This window comes from Vigna unguiculata, chromosome 10 (assembly GCF_004118075.2).
Source record: "Vigna unguiculata cultivar IT97K-499-35 chromosome 10, ASM411807v1, whole genome shotgun sequence".
Taxonomy (NCBI): domain Eukaryota; kingdom Viridiplantae; phylum Streptophyta; class Magnoliopsida; order Fabales; family Fabaceae; genus Vigna; species Vigna unguiculata.
The window spans coordinates 40,347,158-40,360,702 of record NC_040288.1 but is presented as its reverse complement, the minus strand read 5'-3'; the positions used below and the strand labels follow the sequence as shown (position 1 = coordinate 40,360,702).

Genomic DNA, 13,545 nt, shown 5'->3' with positions numbered 1-13,545 from the left:
AATGGAAACAATATGACCTCATCTAAAGTTATTCTCACCTCATTTTACCCAATAAAAATACTCCGTTTAAAATTTAATTGACATCAATGGCATCTGCAGGTACACCAATGAAAATATAACTTACTATAAAATAAATACTATGGGGTCCAGTGAACAGAAACAAAACCATGCTGAACTATATTCATTCTCAATCTGGTGATGAATTTACAAATGTATACTGTTTTTCCACCCTCTTTAAGTGGGAAAAATGACATGAAGATGAAAGGAAACACGATATTGACAGCTTAAAAAGAGAGAAAAGATGGAGAAGTTACCGAAAGGTTAAAGCCCTAAAACTAGCACGTCAAAAACACTCCAGAGAAGAGATGATCTTTAGTCTCTTTCTCTTGAAGTAACATTGCTTAGAAAGAAATGGGAGGAGGAAAAAAGCCAAAACAAGTATGGAAAAAAAAGAAGAAGAAGATGGTAGACCCTTACAATAGATAACAACCCTATGTATGATCAGCTTTAAAAGAAATTAACTTATTGGCTTTGCGAGTCAGATGTAAATAAGAGTCTATTGATGAAGGGTGAGATAGCTGCAAGCAATGCCTTCGGACACTCTTCATGGGGTAAATGGCCACATCCAGATACGGCAACCAATCTCTGCACGTATAATGGTCAGAAAAGCGTTAGAAATTTTAATCGTGTGCGATAATAAACCTAGTTTTTTGCTCTGTCCATTTTATACTCCTAATTTTCACCCTTAGTACATACAGTATTTTCAAGTTTTGCAGAGAATTTATAAGATGGTATACTTACAGAATTTACAAGTTTTGAGGCCATAGCTTGACATGATTTTAAAGAAACAAGGGAATCCTCAGAACCTGCAATGACTAACACTGGAATGTCTTCTACAGCTTGTAATAATGATTCGGCGTTCTTAGTTGAAAGGATGGTTTCGGATGACAATTTACCAATCTCATGAAGTGCCTCATCCCATCCTTCTACAAATAGTGGAGCCTAAACAAAAAAAAAAATGTTACATATAAGACTAGTTGATACGTTTCTGAATCTAGAAAAAATTCTCAAAAAAATATAAAGAAACATAGGAAAAAAGGATAATGTGAACAAGTTGCAGACTATATTGTAATATCATGTTAACGATGCTCAATAAAATTTGATTCCAAAACATCCAGTCATGCTCCCTCAGAAAAAATGAAAAAGGTATTCAATATAAGCATAAAACTAAAATCATTATAAAAAATTTGTGATAGCTCATTAATATTTATACAGCATTCGTTTCATAGAGTTTATTTCAATTCACAAATTGAAGCTCAAAATACTTAGCATTTCTTATTTATATCATGCAAATAAAGCTTAAAGTACAGACATACCTTGTAGAGGGTCAAAACTTCTTGTGTCATTTTGGTAGGATCATACCAAGCACGCCGATTCACCACTTGAGTGATTTCTGTTCTTAGGAGAGGGCGAACCAAATGCTTCTTTCCAAGTGAGGTATGCAGAAGAATTCTTGCAAAGGATGGAACCACTTCCCTGGACAAGCTGACATTTAGCAATACAACTCCTTTCACATCAACCTGGATGGACACAAAACAGATCAAACCTCAAGACAACGAATTGTGAATTATGTACATCAATTATTGCAAATCGACAATGCTTAATTAAAACATGTATTGACGAAGACTCAATATGTATGTGATTGCACATACCATTAGAAAAATATAAAGACGGAGCTACCAGAAAAGCACATCATATTGTTGCTGAATTTACAAACCCACATAGCAATTTACATTTAAACACTAAACATCATACTCTGACCATTCAAAATCACTAAGCTAGGTACTTGCAAAAAATCAAGAAGAAGAAATACACACATTGAAATAGTTCAGTGATGATTTATTTTTTTGTGCAGCCATAAGGGCAAGCAATCCTCCATCATCATGCCCAATTAACACCACTGAAGAAAATCCGATCTCCGAACAGAATGATAAAAGCAGGTCGACCTGAAAATATCAAATATTCAGTTGCAGATGGAACATGGATTAAAAAATGAAAACTAACAATGGTTACACAGAAGTTCTGGTAGTGAATATAAATTCCAAGCGGAAATGGGCAACCTAAATTAACAGCTATACAACTTTCGATTTGGCCTTGGAAATAAGAAATTGACTCCATATAGGAATGGGTAGCCTTTGGATATAACCCCATATACACAACGTGTATTTCATGTTTAATCTAATCAAAACAAGGAACAAGAAAATAATAATATTTTTTAAGACAATTTGCATAAATGGCAAATATTACTCACCTGAGTTTCAAGCTTATAAGGATTAGGCAACTCTTTTTCCTCCCAGTCCTCCCTGCGAGGCCTTGAACTTAATCCCCAACCAGGCCTATCGAATGCAGCAACTGAGCAATTACTCTGCCGAGCTAAAGATCCCATCACATGCCTCCAAGAGAAGACACCTCCACCAAACCCATGAATTAAAACAAGACCTAATTGGCCAACATTCTTTGCATTTTTGTCCAGAGATTGAAAATCTAATTTATTAGTTTCATCTTCACAAATACCATCCAGGTAAAAGACGGGGACATCTTCAGAAATAATCGAAGTTATAGGACCATCCAATAGAGGAACATGTAGGGATGGGCCGTGGAATTGATTGCTATAGCTCCTGTACAATTGTGGCTGGATATTTGGAGATGTACTTATAAAATGTTTATTAGGTTTTGCCAACCCAGTAACCATTGCTGAAGTAATGCGGCTAGAATTTGACTCAATACAGGACATTGAAGACAACGAATGTGGAAGTGAACCAGGTAAGCTTAGCTTGTAATGCAGAGTAAGTCCTTGGCATGTAATGAATAAGCTGTCCGAGTTTGCAAGTAATCTGACAAGCAGTTCTTCATCACGAGTAGTCCCAAAAGGTCTTCGCCTTGTTTCATAGTCACTTTTGGGGGTTCTCCCAACAGAAGGAGTGGGAGATCGTGGGACCTTTGGATAGCCAGAGAAAACATTTTTGCACGATAAAACCTGTTTGATTAAACAGAAAGCAATAAGAGCACTTTAAAGATGTGCATTAACAAAGTGAAATAAAATTAAAAAGTCACTAATATAAGTCCTGTTGATTCAATGATTTTTTTTGGAGACGTCAAGCCTTTATGTCAATACCACAGGTGATTTTGGTGTTATTTTATAATGAAAATGGATTTTCAAATCGGATCAATAAAGGTCAGCATAAAAAATTGATGTAAGTTATATCAAGCTGAATCTCCACTTTTGATAGAAAAACAACATAAAAAGCATATATGGAACTATTACTAAGTTTACAAATTTTCTTTGAAGAAGGTTTGTAGTATCGTTTGATTCAAAATAACTTAAAACCAGAGAAATAACACATGCACTAGCCTATGAAATTAAAGAAACAAAAGAATAGAAAGGTATTTTAAGCTTACAGCTTCAGGGTCAACTCGATGAAACAAGAGCTTTCTGCGTGCTCTGCAGCTGGTTCTGTAAGCAACCACAGTATGGCCAAGGGCAAACACGACTGATGAAAGAAACAAGACAGGCATTCCCCATGGCTTCTTCAAATGAAGTTTCTGCTTCCTGAAGGAAACCGAAGCCTCCGCTTCGATATGTGAATTTACAGTGAATACACAAGCTTTGACCGAAAGGAGAACAATTGACAGAAAGGAACACAGAGTCACAGTTCCAAGGTAAGGACCGTGTGAGAGAGCAGGACCATCACAAACGGAATAAACACCTGCAAAATCATCAGGAAAAAACAAACCCAACATGAGAACTGTACTACTCAGCATGCACAAATTATATAAACCCATCGTATAAACACTCAAAACAAATATAGAGAAACTTTATCCAAAAGGGAGACAAAAAAATGTAACCGCGGAATTTCGAACAAACATAAACTCTATGATTTGAAGCAGAGCAACTGAACATAATAGTTCAAATTAATAAAACTAATAAAAGTTGAATTAGAACAATACAAACTAGATGATTCAGAACAATTAATGCCATGAAGAACAAAAGTATTACAATGTAATAATTAATATTAACATTCCACAAGTTAGAATGACGCGTACAGAGAATGATAAGCGATCTTATGACCGAAACGAGCGGAATGTCCATCAAGGAACTGTTGAAAGCGTAACGGTGAAAATGTTCCTTGAAGCTGAAACACTTGACACAGGTGAAGTTCGAGATCAAAAAGCACGGCACCAAAACGTCAACCACCGCCACAACCACCGGCAGCGACGTGACCGCCAACGACGCCACCAATGCCACCACGAAGAAAACCGTCCGAACGCACCGCCGAAGCTTCTCGAAGAAGCATTGCCCTCCCTTCGCCATTTCCGCCGGAGAAACACGCAGCCCGTAACGGCCGTAACGACCTCTCCTCGCGGTTAGTTACGATCGTCGCAACAGATTCGTCAGTGAGTCAGTGAGTCAGTCAGTCAGAAAGAAAATAACATTAAGATCTAGCGCGTGCGGCTCCCTATCTAACGCGAACAACACTACGCTCTCCGCCGGCGCCGGAGCCATTTCCGGCGGCGGGGAAATCGAGGAGAGGAATTTCAACGTCGCCGGAAATGTTTCCCGACGGAAAACACGGCGGAGAAGAACGCCATTGACAACGGAGGCTGATGGCTAGGGTTCCGTGGGAACAACGCCCTCTCCGATTTTTCTCCAAACGGTTTTGAATGCTCTCCCTTCTCTTCTTCCCTATCTTATTTTCTCTTCAGTTTTTCTTCCCTCTCTCTTCTGCTTTTCTCTGTCGCTCTGTTTATTATTGTTTTTTTTAATTTATTTATTCCTCCTTGTCTTTTCGTTGTTTCTGTAACATTTAAATATTTAAATGTAAGTATGAATATGATGAAATTAAAAAATAGGAATATAAATTCATTTTGGTAGAAACGTTTGCATTTGGTGGGTGACCAAGAGTCACTAGATACTAGCATTGTTGCCAGATCACAAATCGTTCCTTAAATTAATAGTAATAACAAAAAATGTAATATAATAATTTGAATAACCCACGTAACATTTTTCCTTTGATAACTTCAAATTAATACTAAAATGTATTTTTAGAAAAAAATTTAACATGATGGAGATGAAGATTTTGAAGCATTGATTATGCATGTAAGAGTGTGGAGTGATATGAATAGGGGCGGCGTAACGGTTAGGGTGCAGAATTATTTGGTGCGCACAGAGACAGAGTAAAGAGTTCTCTGTTCATGTTTGTGTTTTGTGTTGCGATGTGGTCGGACCGAGAATTCAAACACTTTGGTCCGGTCACTATCTCCACCGAGGCCCCACACACCACACCCTGTTCCTTTCTTTGCTAACTGCTACCTGTTACAATCATTTTTCCATTTATTCTTTTTTATCTTACCATAATTATATACTTTTTCATTTTTTTCTAAATTTCCTACTTTTTCTTCTTCTAAAAGCATCGTTTTTTTTTTCACGTTAATCAGATACCTAAACCAAACAAAGATAAACGCGTCTTTTAACTATAAATTCTAGAATGCTATATATCAAGTTAGCACAAGTTCATTTTTATAAATTTTTAAAATTTACACTATTTTGATAATTTAAAAAGTATATATATTACCATTTTTTGTGCTTTTGCCTCCTTCCCTCCCTCCACTAACATGCAGGCACTTTAATTTGTTGCCACTTATGATTGATGCCAAATAACTAATGAAAAATGATGTGAGAGTAGCATTAGTTTGAAGGTTGAGAAAAGCACATCACATTCACATAGATAGACATAGGGTGTAGCAAGTACCAAGATATGCAGTACAACCTAGTCTGGCAATGGGGACATTCAATAAAGTTTTTTTTTTTCCTTCACCGATAATTAATTTTAGGTCCATTTACGGAAATGGAACAAAACGGGGCTGTTACTTTCCCATTTTGGTTGCCCAAAAAAACGTCACGGGTGATTCTTCTTCTTACACTGCTATCTTCCCCATGTGCTTTCTGATGTTTCAACAACACTGCCATCTCCAAAGAATTCACCCCTTTTTTCCACAAACACTGTTCCAGACAGAACGGATTCTCCAACTGTTTTAAATGTCAATGTGACACACAGGAGGCAAATCAAAAGCTGGGATGAGAGTGACATTTTTAATTGTTTCCTTTACATTTAACTCTTAAATAATACATTCCTACCAGAAAATAATTACTGTCACTTTTGCAGAATGCATTTATATGATTTCAGTATATGGTTTTAGAGATCAGAATTAATTCTGAAGGCTATCTAAACATGCATTCAATCAATAATGTACTTTTAATTTTTAATCAAAATTTTCAACTCACACATTTAGCTGAAAAGTTACACACTGTAGCTTAAGAAAAATAGCTTGGGAAAAGCAAATCAATATAATATAAACATGTTGCATGGTAAAAAACCAAATCCTTAGTGATGTGTCGGAACTCTAAACATTTTGTACAAATTCACATATGATATTTGTCGCCCTTGTCTGTTTCTTTTACCTTATTTGTTGACACGAAGATCCAATGAGTAATGACATACAGTTTTTCGGTTGAAACAAGCAACAACTGAAGAATCTCTTTTCTCCTTTTTCCTATGTGTTCACACAGTAGTTATAAGTTGGCAGAATCTTGAGACACCCTTTTTCTGCTGTGTACTAAAGCCAGTGAGAGAGTGGTAAGTTTGGCTAATTTACCACAATGGAAACAAAATCCGTGACAGATACGAATCCAACACGAATGGTTGCTTGAAATTTTCATTATAAGTTAATTGAATTGTGGAGTGGTGTGTATGAAGTGGAGTCACTTCAGCTATTATGGAGTAAACTTTATCTCAAGCATGCTGCAGTTTGCAGATAAGGAGTGCCATATTCTGAATGGTGTTTCATTTTTTTATTGTTGTTTTGATTTGTCGCTTATTATGTTTTCTTCTTACATTATTGGAGATTAATGATACGTACTTGGATTCTCTTCTGTCATTGATTGTTTTCTATATAGACCACATTGGACTTTTTCACTGTCAAGAGAAAAAATGAACGGTGTTAGCCAATTGGACACTAAAATCCACCACTCCTCTTAATCACACATGACTAAAGTGTAATCAGTGCTCACCTTTTAAAAAGTTGATTCCAAATATTGATTATACGGTAACCAATGCAAATTAGAAAGTTTCATTTTTACTCAATCATCAATACAAATACGTCATAACCAGTCTTCTGATAATAAGGATACTTAGTATCAGTATTTGACAATTATGAAGTCACACTTTCTCAATCATCCAACAGGTAAAAATACAGAATTTCATAAAATGACACTATCAACTGGTGTATTTCTTTTCCTCCTCCAACATTTTCATTCAAATCTTAGGCATATAAATGAGTTATGTATACATATAATCTAATGATATTGGATATGTAGTGATTGTTGATCTGTACTAATCTCTCTTTTAAACGTGGACAACCAAAGTGAGCTGTTTGATATTCATTTGTAAACTCTAGTAGCTCCTGTCATTTATCAACAAAAAATGCTTACCTATAACAACTCATTATTAGTATTGTACCGTAGTAATAACATATCTTATGGACTCCCTTCATATATATACACAAAAAATTCATGTTTTTTCCAATTCTGGAATTTGGGCACCTAATAGAATTTTCCATTGATGCATGGTGGTGAAAACACAAGAAAACACCTTGTCTGTTTTTCTTAATGTAGAAACAAAGATAACCTTAAACTTTTGCATTTCAATATTAACTAACTAATATCTGTGAGGTATTTTATCAAACATGTAGAAGTCTAGAATGCAGGTAAGTTGTACCTGGAGTACTTTGTGTTGTGTGGTCCCTTAATTTGGTTCAGCTTTGCAACCATCAACTGCTATGAAATATCCCCACCAGAGCAGTTCCCCAAGGCACATCTACCTCTTTGGACTGTTGCATTTTGGACTCAGTATAATGTTGAAATATTCTTCCTAATACACATTCAATAAATAATGTAATTCCAAAACAGATCCAGCTTTTTCTTGTGCATAGAATAGAACAATAATAATGACTGATACAACTAACTTTCTGGATTGTGTTTGTCATGATACTTTGATTGTTTAAGCTTACAAGAATGGAGCATAAATCAATGGCACTAAAGAAGAAAAAGATGAATTCCAAAATTAACTCTTCCAAAAATTCTATACTACCCCACCTAGTTCTACAAGAAAGTCCAAAGCCTAGAGCAACTACTCATCGGGGTTGAAAAATGGGAATTCTTTTTCTAAAAGATGACCTTTTTTTCTTTCTTTTGTTCCCAAATTTCCACCCATTAGATTCATGCATTATCTGTTCTATAAAATAAAATTAAAAAAAAAAAAACGAAAAATCAGAAGAATTTGTTTAATTTAAGAAAGTCTAGAAATTGACTAGTATAATTTAGTTAATTTAAAATATATTAATTAATTACCATGATTAATAAATTTAAGTTTATGTAAATATTATGCTGAATAGTTATTTGATTATTTTAAATAATAGTTCATTTTTTGTTTTATTATAAATTATATAAATATAATATTAATAAAATATGGTTTAATAATTTTCTTTCGGGTGATAAACAAACAAAATTATCATTGATTCAATAAATGTATAAATCTAATAATGCAGTGAACTATTTGTGGAGTGAACTCATTGACCCAGTAGCCCGAAGAGAGTGGAATGGAAGAGGCCTCACGGGTTCTGAGGCACAATATATGTTGGGCTTTGAGCCATGAAGTCAGACGAAAATGGTCCATTATGATAGGTGGATAGACAATAATCAGTTTGATTCGATTATGATGTGAATAGACTTTATTAAGTTTAAATTTTGTTTAAGTTTAAAATATTTTATTAATTTTTTTGTTAAAATTTATTTTACATACTAAATATTTTAAAAAATATATTTTAATTTTTTTTTCAACAAGTAGGTAACATGATAGTTATTTTATTTTGTTATTTTTTATTTCTATTTGCGTATTAAAAAATATAAAGTATTAAATGAAGTTATGATTAATGTAAAACAATTTTTTTCTTTTTGTATTGTGTTCTCAAAGACCATATACATCTCGTAAACATGTCCTCTATTTTTTTTTGCACACAATCCAAATTACGCTTCATACTTCCAAACTAAGATGTTATAGATATTCGTCTCTCGAAAGTCAAAAGGAGTTGTATAAGCAGAAAATACTACTCTCTCAAGTTAGCATAATGCATTAGATAATATTAAGTAATAATGAAATAAAATTAATTTAGTTTTTGTATTGTGTTATTTATTTCATATTTATAAACTTTTATATGGATAAACACGTTGACTTAATTACCTTAATTAACTTTGTCTACCCATATGTTAATATGTTTTAGCTTTTATCTTAATTTGATCTCATTTGTCAATGTTAAAGAAGTAACTAATATGTTAATATGCTTTACTTTGACCTTAACTTAATCTCATTTATTAATATTAAAGAAGTAATCGATATGGTGTCGTTCCGACCAAGTACATTTAGGTTGGATACATCTTATTTCAAGTGGTCAAAATATACTTTAACATATGTAGTACACTAATCCCTGAGAGTTAACATGACATGTTAAAGTCTCTGTGTTGTCACCATAATATCAGTTTCATTTGGCTCATCATGTACAAAGAAAATTTGTATTTATTTGGTTGTCTCATTCTATAGGTAATAGTAGCCCGAGCCTTGCGAAACGCAACGACGAAGAGAATTAATTAATTAGTGTCACGTTTACAAAGATAAATGTCACATGGGAGAGTCCAATGATCGTAATTTCCGACAAATATCTTCAAATCTAATGGTTGAGATCGAATAAATAAAAAATGAAGAGTCACGAAAATCCATAAATATATTAAAAATATGTTAAAAACAAAAAATATTATAACGTGTCACCTAAATTAAAAAACAATTTAATTATAAAATACAATGTGTTTATAGTTCCATACATAATCATAAAACATATTTTATTATAAAATCATATTTAAAAAAAAAACACACCGGGTTACCTAAATTAATAAAATATCACTTTCAAAAAAAATGTGGTTTACCACTATATTGGAAAGAAATGGAAGACGATTAATTTTGAAAATCATTGACTTCTATTTTTTTTTTCTTTCCTTATATATAATTAAAAAATAAAACGTGTATAATATACTGAAAATTAACATCTTTCGTTGTCATTTTGCTTACTACCAAACATGTAAAATTGATTCTATTTTTTTAAACTAACTATCTTTCAGTTTACAGATCTAAGAGTGTTACTACACAGTTAAATTTGTAAAATGGAATAAATTTAAAAATAAATTACAATCCAATGAAAAACCTATGGTGAAATCTATTTTTTTATGATGAATTTATGAATCACGTAAAAAAGTATATTTTTATATAATAGTTGTTCAATTAAAAGCCTTAAATTTCCTGCATTTATTTCATTTTTAGAATGCATTTATTTCATTTTTAGAACTGATATCATAAATTGTTTTTAACTGTCACGTTTCTACTACAGTAGTGAGAAAATAATATCATATTCATCTTTCATTAGAATTGAATTGAAGTACTTTATAGAACCGGTGACTACATATTAATTATGATTTTACTAATTTACACATTTTGTAGAGCATCCGATCCTTTTCTTACAATTTATGTCCTTCTTGATTACACATGGGGCATTAATCTTGCTTGATATGTGGAGATGATTCTTCATGATATACAAGCCCTAATGAGTTTTAGGCCTTCTGCTACTCTCATCACAAAAGTCAGTCCGTTCTAAGTGAGACTAACTAACTCCTTAGAGTGTCAGGATGAAGAATCCTTACCAAATTACATAGATGAGGCACCACTATGAATTCCTACTAACAGGAATCATGGAATTACGTCCCGACCACTGAAGCACGACCAAGAGGCCTCACCTAGAGACTCATGGATTTACGTACTGACCTCATACCAATCATATTCAAACAACCAAGTAACATTTACCATACACATAAACCTCATGTCAGTCCTTTATAACCAATCCTCATTCATATTCAATTTTGAATCCATGCCAACTTGTCCTTCCCAAACCATGAGTGTAAAATTGTATGTCATAATAATACCATGCCACTTAGATTACCAACCATCTCATTTGTTTCACATGCCAAGACTATACCAAGTTCATCATTCACAACCCATGAATCACTTCACTAATATATAGTCATTTATCTCATGCTTTTAATAATAACACTTAAATCTCAAGCAAGAACCAACCATCCAAGAAACAATCAAAATAATTAAGCACTCATGCCGGACTTTTCGCTCAAACTTAAATTTCAAAATTCGAATTTAAATCCTTTTTGAATATATTTTTAGTTATTAAAATATAGCATATATAAAATTATGAGAAACTAAATAAGATCAATTTGTTTAAAAGAAGTGAATAAAAACCAATTTTAATTTTTAAAATATGAATAAATTTATTTTAAATTTAAAGAACTTAAGCTTCATTTAGTTAATTTTAAATTAGCAATCAAATTTGCACGTAAGAGTTAGAGATGTGATGTTTTATAACTTTCTCACTAGTTTTGCAGTTATGAAATATTGTATTGATACTCACAGTACATAATGGGCCCATTTTCGACCGACTTGGGCTTTGTTTTAAGAGTATTTGTGGACTATCTATCTTTTTCAAATATGTTTTTCCAAATTAAAAAGAATTTTTTTTTATGAATATCAATTTTAAAAAAATAAAACGAAACCAATTAGGCCTAAAATTTTCTATTTATTTAATTTCGTTTAGCTATTTTAAAATTCTCAACTTAGTTCAACTTTTTCTAAAACTAAAATTAATATAGTTTATTATGTAAAATTTATATTTAGAAAGTTAAATCACTATTTGTAATTTTGGATTCGTCATTTGTCCTCATTTTAGATGATAAATAATTTTTTAGATTAAAAAACATGATAGTAAAATAAAAATATATAAAATATATAAAGTTAAAACGTATGATGTTGAATGGAAAGAATAAAAATAACAGTGGGCCATTAAATAGTGGGCCAGTCCCACATGTGTTTCAGACTTTGTTTTATTTGGACAAAAGCCCAACTTGTTGTCAGCACAATGTGCTATTTCTACTTTTTCATCAATGCTTGTGTCAAAACAATTCTTTTTTTTTGTTCTTTTCTTTTTATATTAAAATGGATATTTTACAAAATATCTATTTAAAAGTAAAAAAAATGAAATTTTATGGGATATTTTGGAGCATATTCCTTTTTTATTGGAGGATATTCATTTCAAAATGAATCGGTGAAATTCTTTTATACAATTAAAAGTAAATAGTTAAATGTTTTTTATCATTATATAATTACATTTGATATATGAATGTGCTTAGAGAGATATGTAATTTAATTATCTTCATAATTATCTCAACAATAATACGTAATTAGAAAAGAAAACAAATGTACAAGCACCTATGTCATTTTTTTTAAGCCATTTATAAAGTTAAATTATCTGACTTATTATCATGGTTATTTAAATTTTTTTAAATTGTATATGCGTTTAAAAATACAAGTACCAATATCATTTTTTCTAATATTGATAAAAAAATGATAACATATTATAGCATAATCACTTTTCAACTATAGCTCCTGAAACCCTCTCTCAATGTTCCAATTTTTTTTTGCAAATTATATTTTTAATGTGACATTGCAATATAGATAAAATTCCAATGTTTTGGCATTTTATTTAAACATATTCCGTAAGGATGTTGTGAACATTAAACGTAGAAGTTAATTCTTAATTTTGTCAGGTTGTGAGAATTTCGATACTCAACAACGCAATTAAAAACCAGCAATTAAAACCTGCACGGAATCCATACCCTTTGACTTTGACCACTCCTATTTTCAAATGTAACACATTTTTTAATTACCTCATTAGAGGCGGTTGTAATAATGTTATTATTATTTTTAATTTATATAAATATTTTGAATCTACTGAAATAATTTTAACATATTAAAATATAGAGTTAATTAAAGTATTTACTTCCTGAAATTTGACTCAAAACTAAAATTCATTTTTTTTTACAAAATTTTGATATATTTTGGTCTTTAAATTTTAAAAATAAATAAATATAATCTTTAATCAATTTACGTTCACTTTTAGTTTAGGTATCAAACGTATTTTATGTTAATATTGAAATTATTTATACCATTTAACACCTTCTCAATTTAATATTAATTAAAAAATATATTTGACACATCATAAAAAATTAACGTAATTAAGTCAAAAGAATATATTCATTTATTTTAAAAATTTAGAAACTAAAATATATGAATTTTTATTCATCAACAAATTTTAATTTTAAATTAAAGTTAAGAAACTAAAAAAAATTTACCAATAGGAAAAAAAAAGAAATCTCTCTGACATGATGATGCAGAATCACTTTGTTTCAGTTATTCTTTGTCGCACTTAAAAAACTAACACAGTTTCTTAATGTTAAATTTGGCGCGGTAACATAGGACGTGT

The 13,545-nt window shown here is 31.7% G+C and overlaps 1 protein-coding gene and 1 long non-coding RNA gene across 2 annotated transcripts; both read right to left on the bottom strand.

The window, feature by feature from the left end:
* Nucleotides 1-150: 150 nt before the first annotated feature.
* Nucleotides 151-4,805, bottom strand: LOC114167192. Its single transcript, XM_028052199.1, has 7 exons — nucleotides 4,105-4,805; nucleotides 3,460-3,767; nucleotides 2,312-3,037; nucleotides 1,878-2,006; nucleotides 1,377-1,580; nucleotides 802-1,002; nucleotides 151-645 (listed from the first exon to the last, which is right to left on the bottom strand). Exons 1-7 carry the CDS (start codon nucleotides 4,370-4,372, stop codon nucleotides 523-525), a joined length of 1,959 nt encoding a protein of 652 aa, XP_027908000.1. The 5' UTR covers nucleotides 4,373-4,805; the 3' UTR covers nucleotides 151-522.
* Nucleotides 4,806-5,637: 832 nt separating this feature from the next.
* Nucleotides 5,638-8,248, bottom strand: LOC114165035. Its single transcript, XR_003599679.1, has 4 exons — nucleotides 7,836-8,248; nucleotides 6,521-7,034; nucleotides 5,811-6,088; nucleotides 5,638-5,719 (listed from the first exon to the last, which is right to left on the bottom strand). It is a non-coding gene; the product is annotated as an uncharacterized LOC114165035 (long non-coding RNA).
* Nucleotides 8,249-13,545: the final 5,297 nt, after the last annotated feature.

Excerpts from the sequence above, each read along its gene's own strand:
- LOC114167192 (XM_028052199.1), bottom strand. The coding sequence starts at position 4,372 with ATGGCGAAGGGAGGGCAATGCTTCTTCGAGAAGCTTCGGCGGTGCGTT. Across the intron at positions 2,007-2,311 it reads CTTATAAGCTTGAAACTCAG|GTCGACCTGCTTTTATCATT; the intron begins GTGAGTAATATT and ends TGATATTTTCAG. Across the intron at positions 646-801 it reads CCTCAAAACTTGTAAATTCT|AGATTGGTTGCCGTATCTGG; the intron begins GTAAGTATACCA and ends TTATACGTGCAG.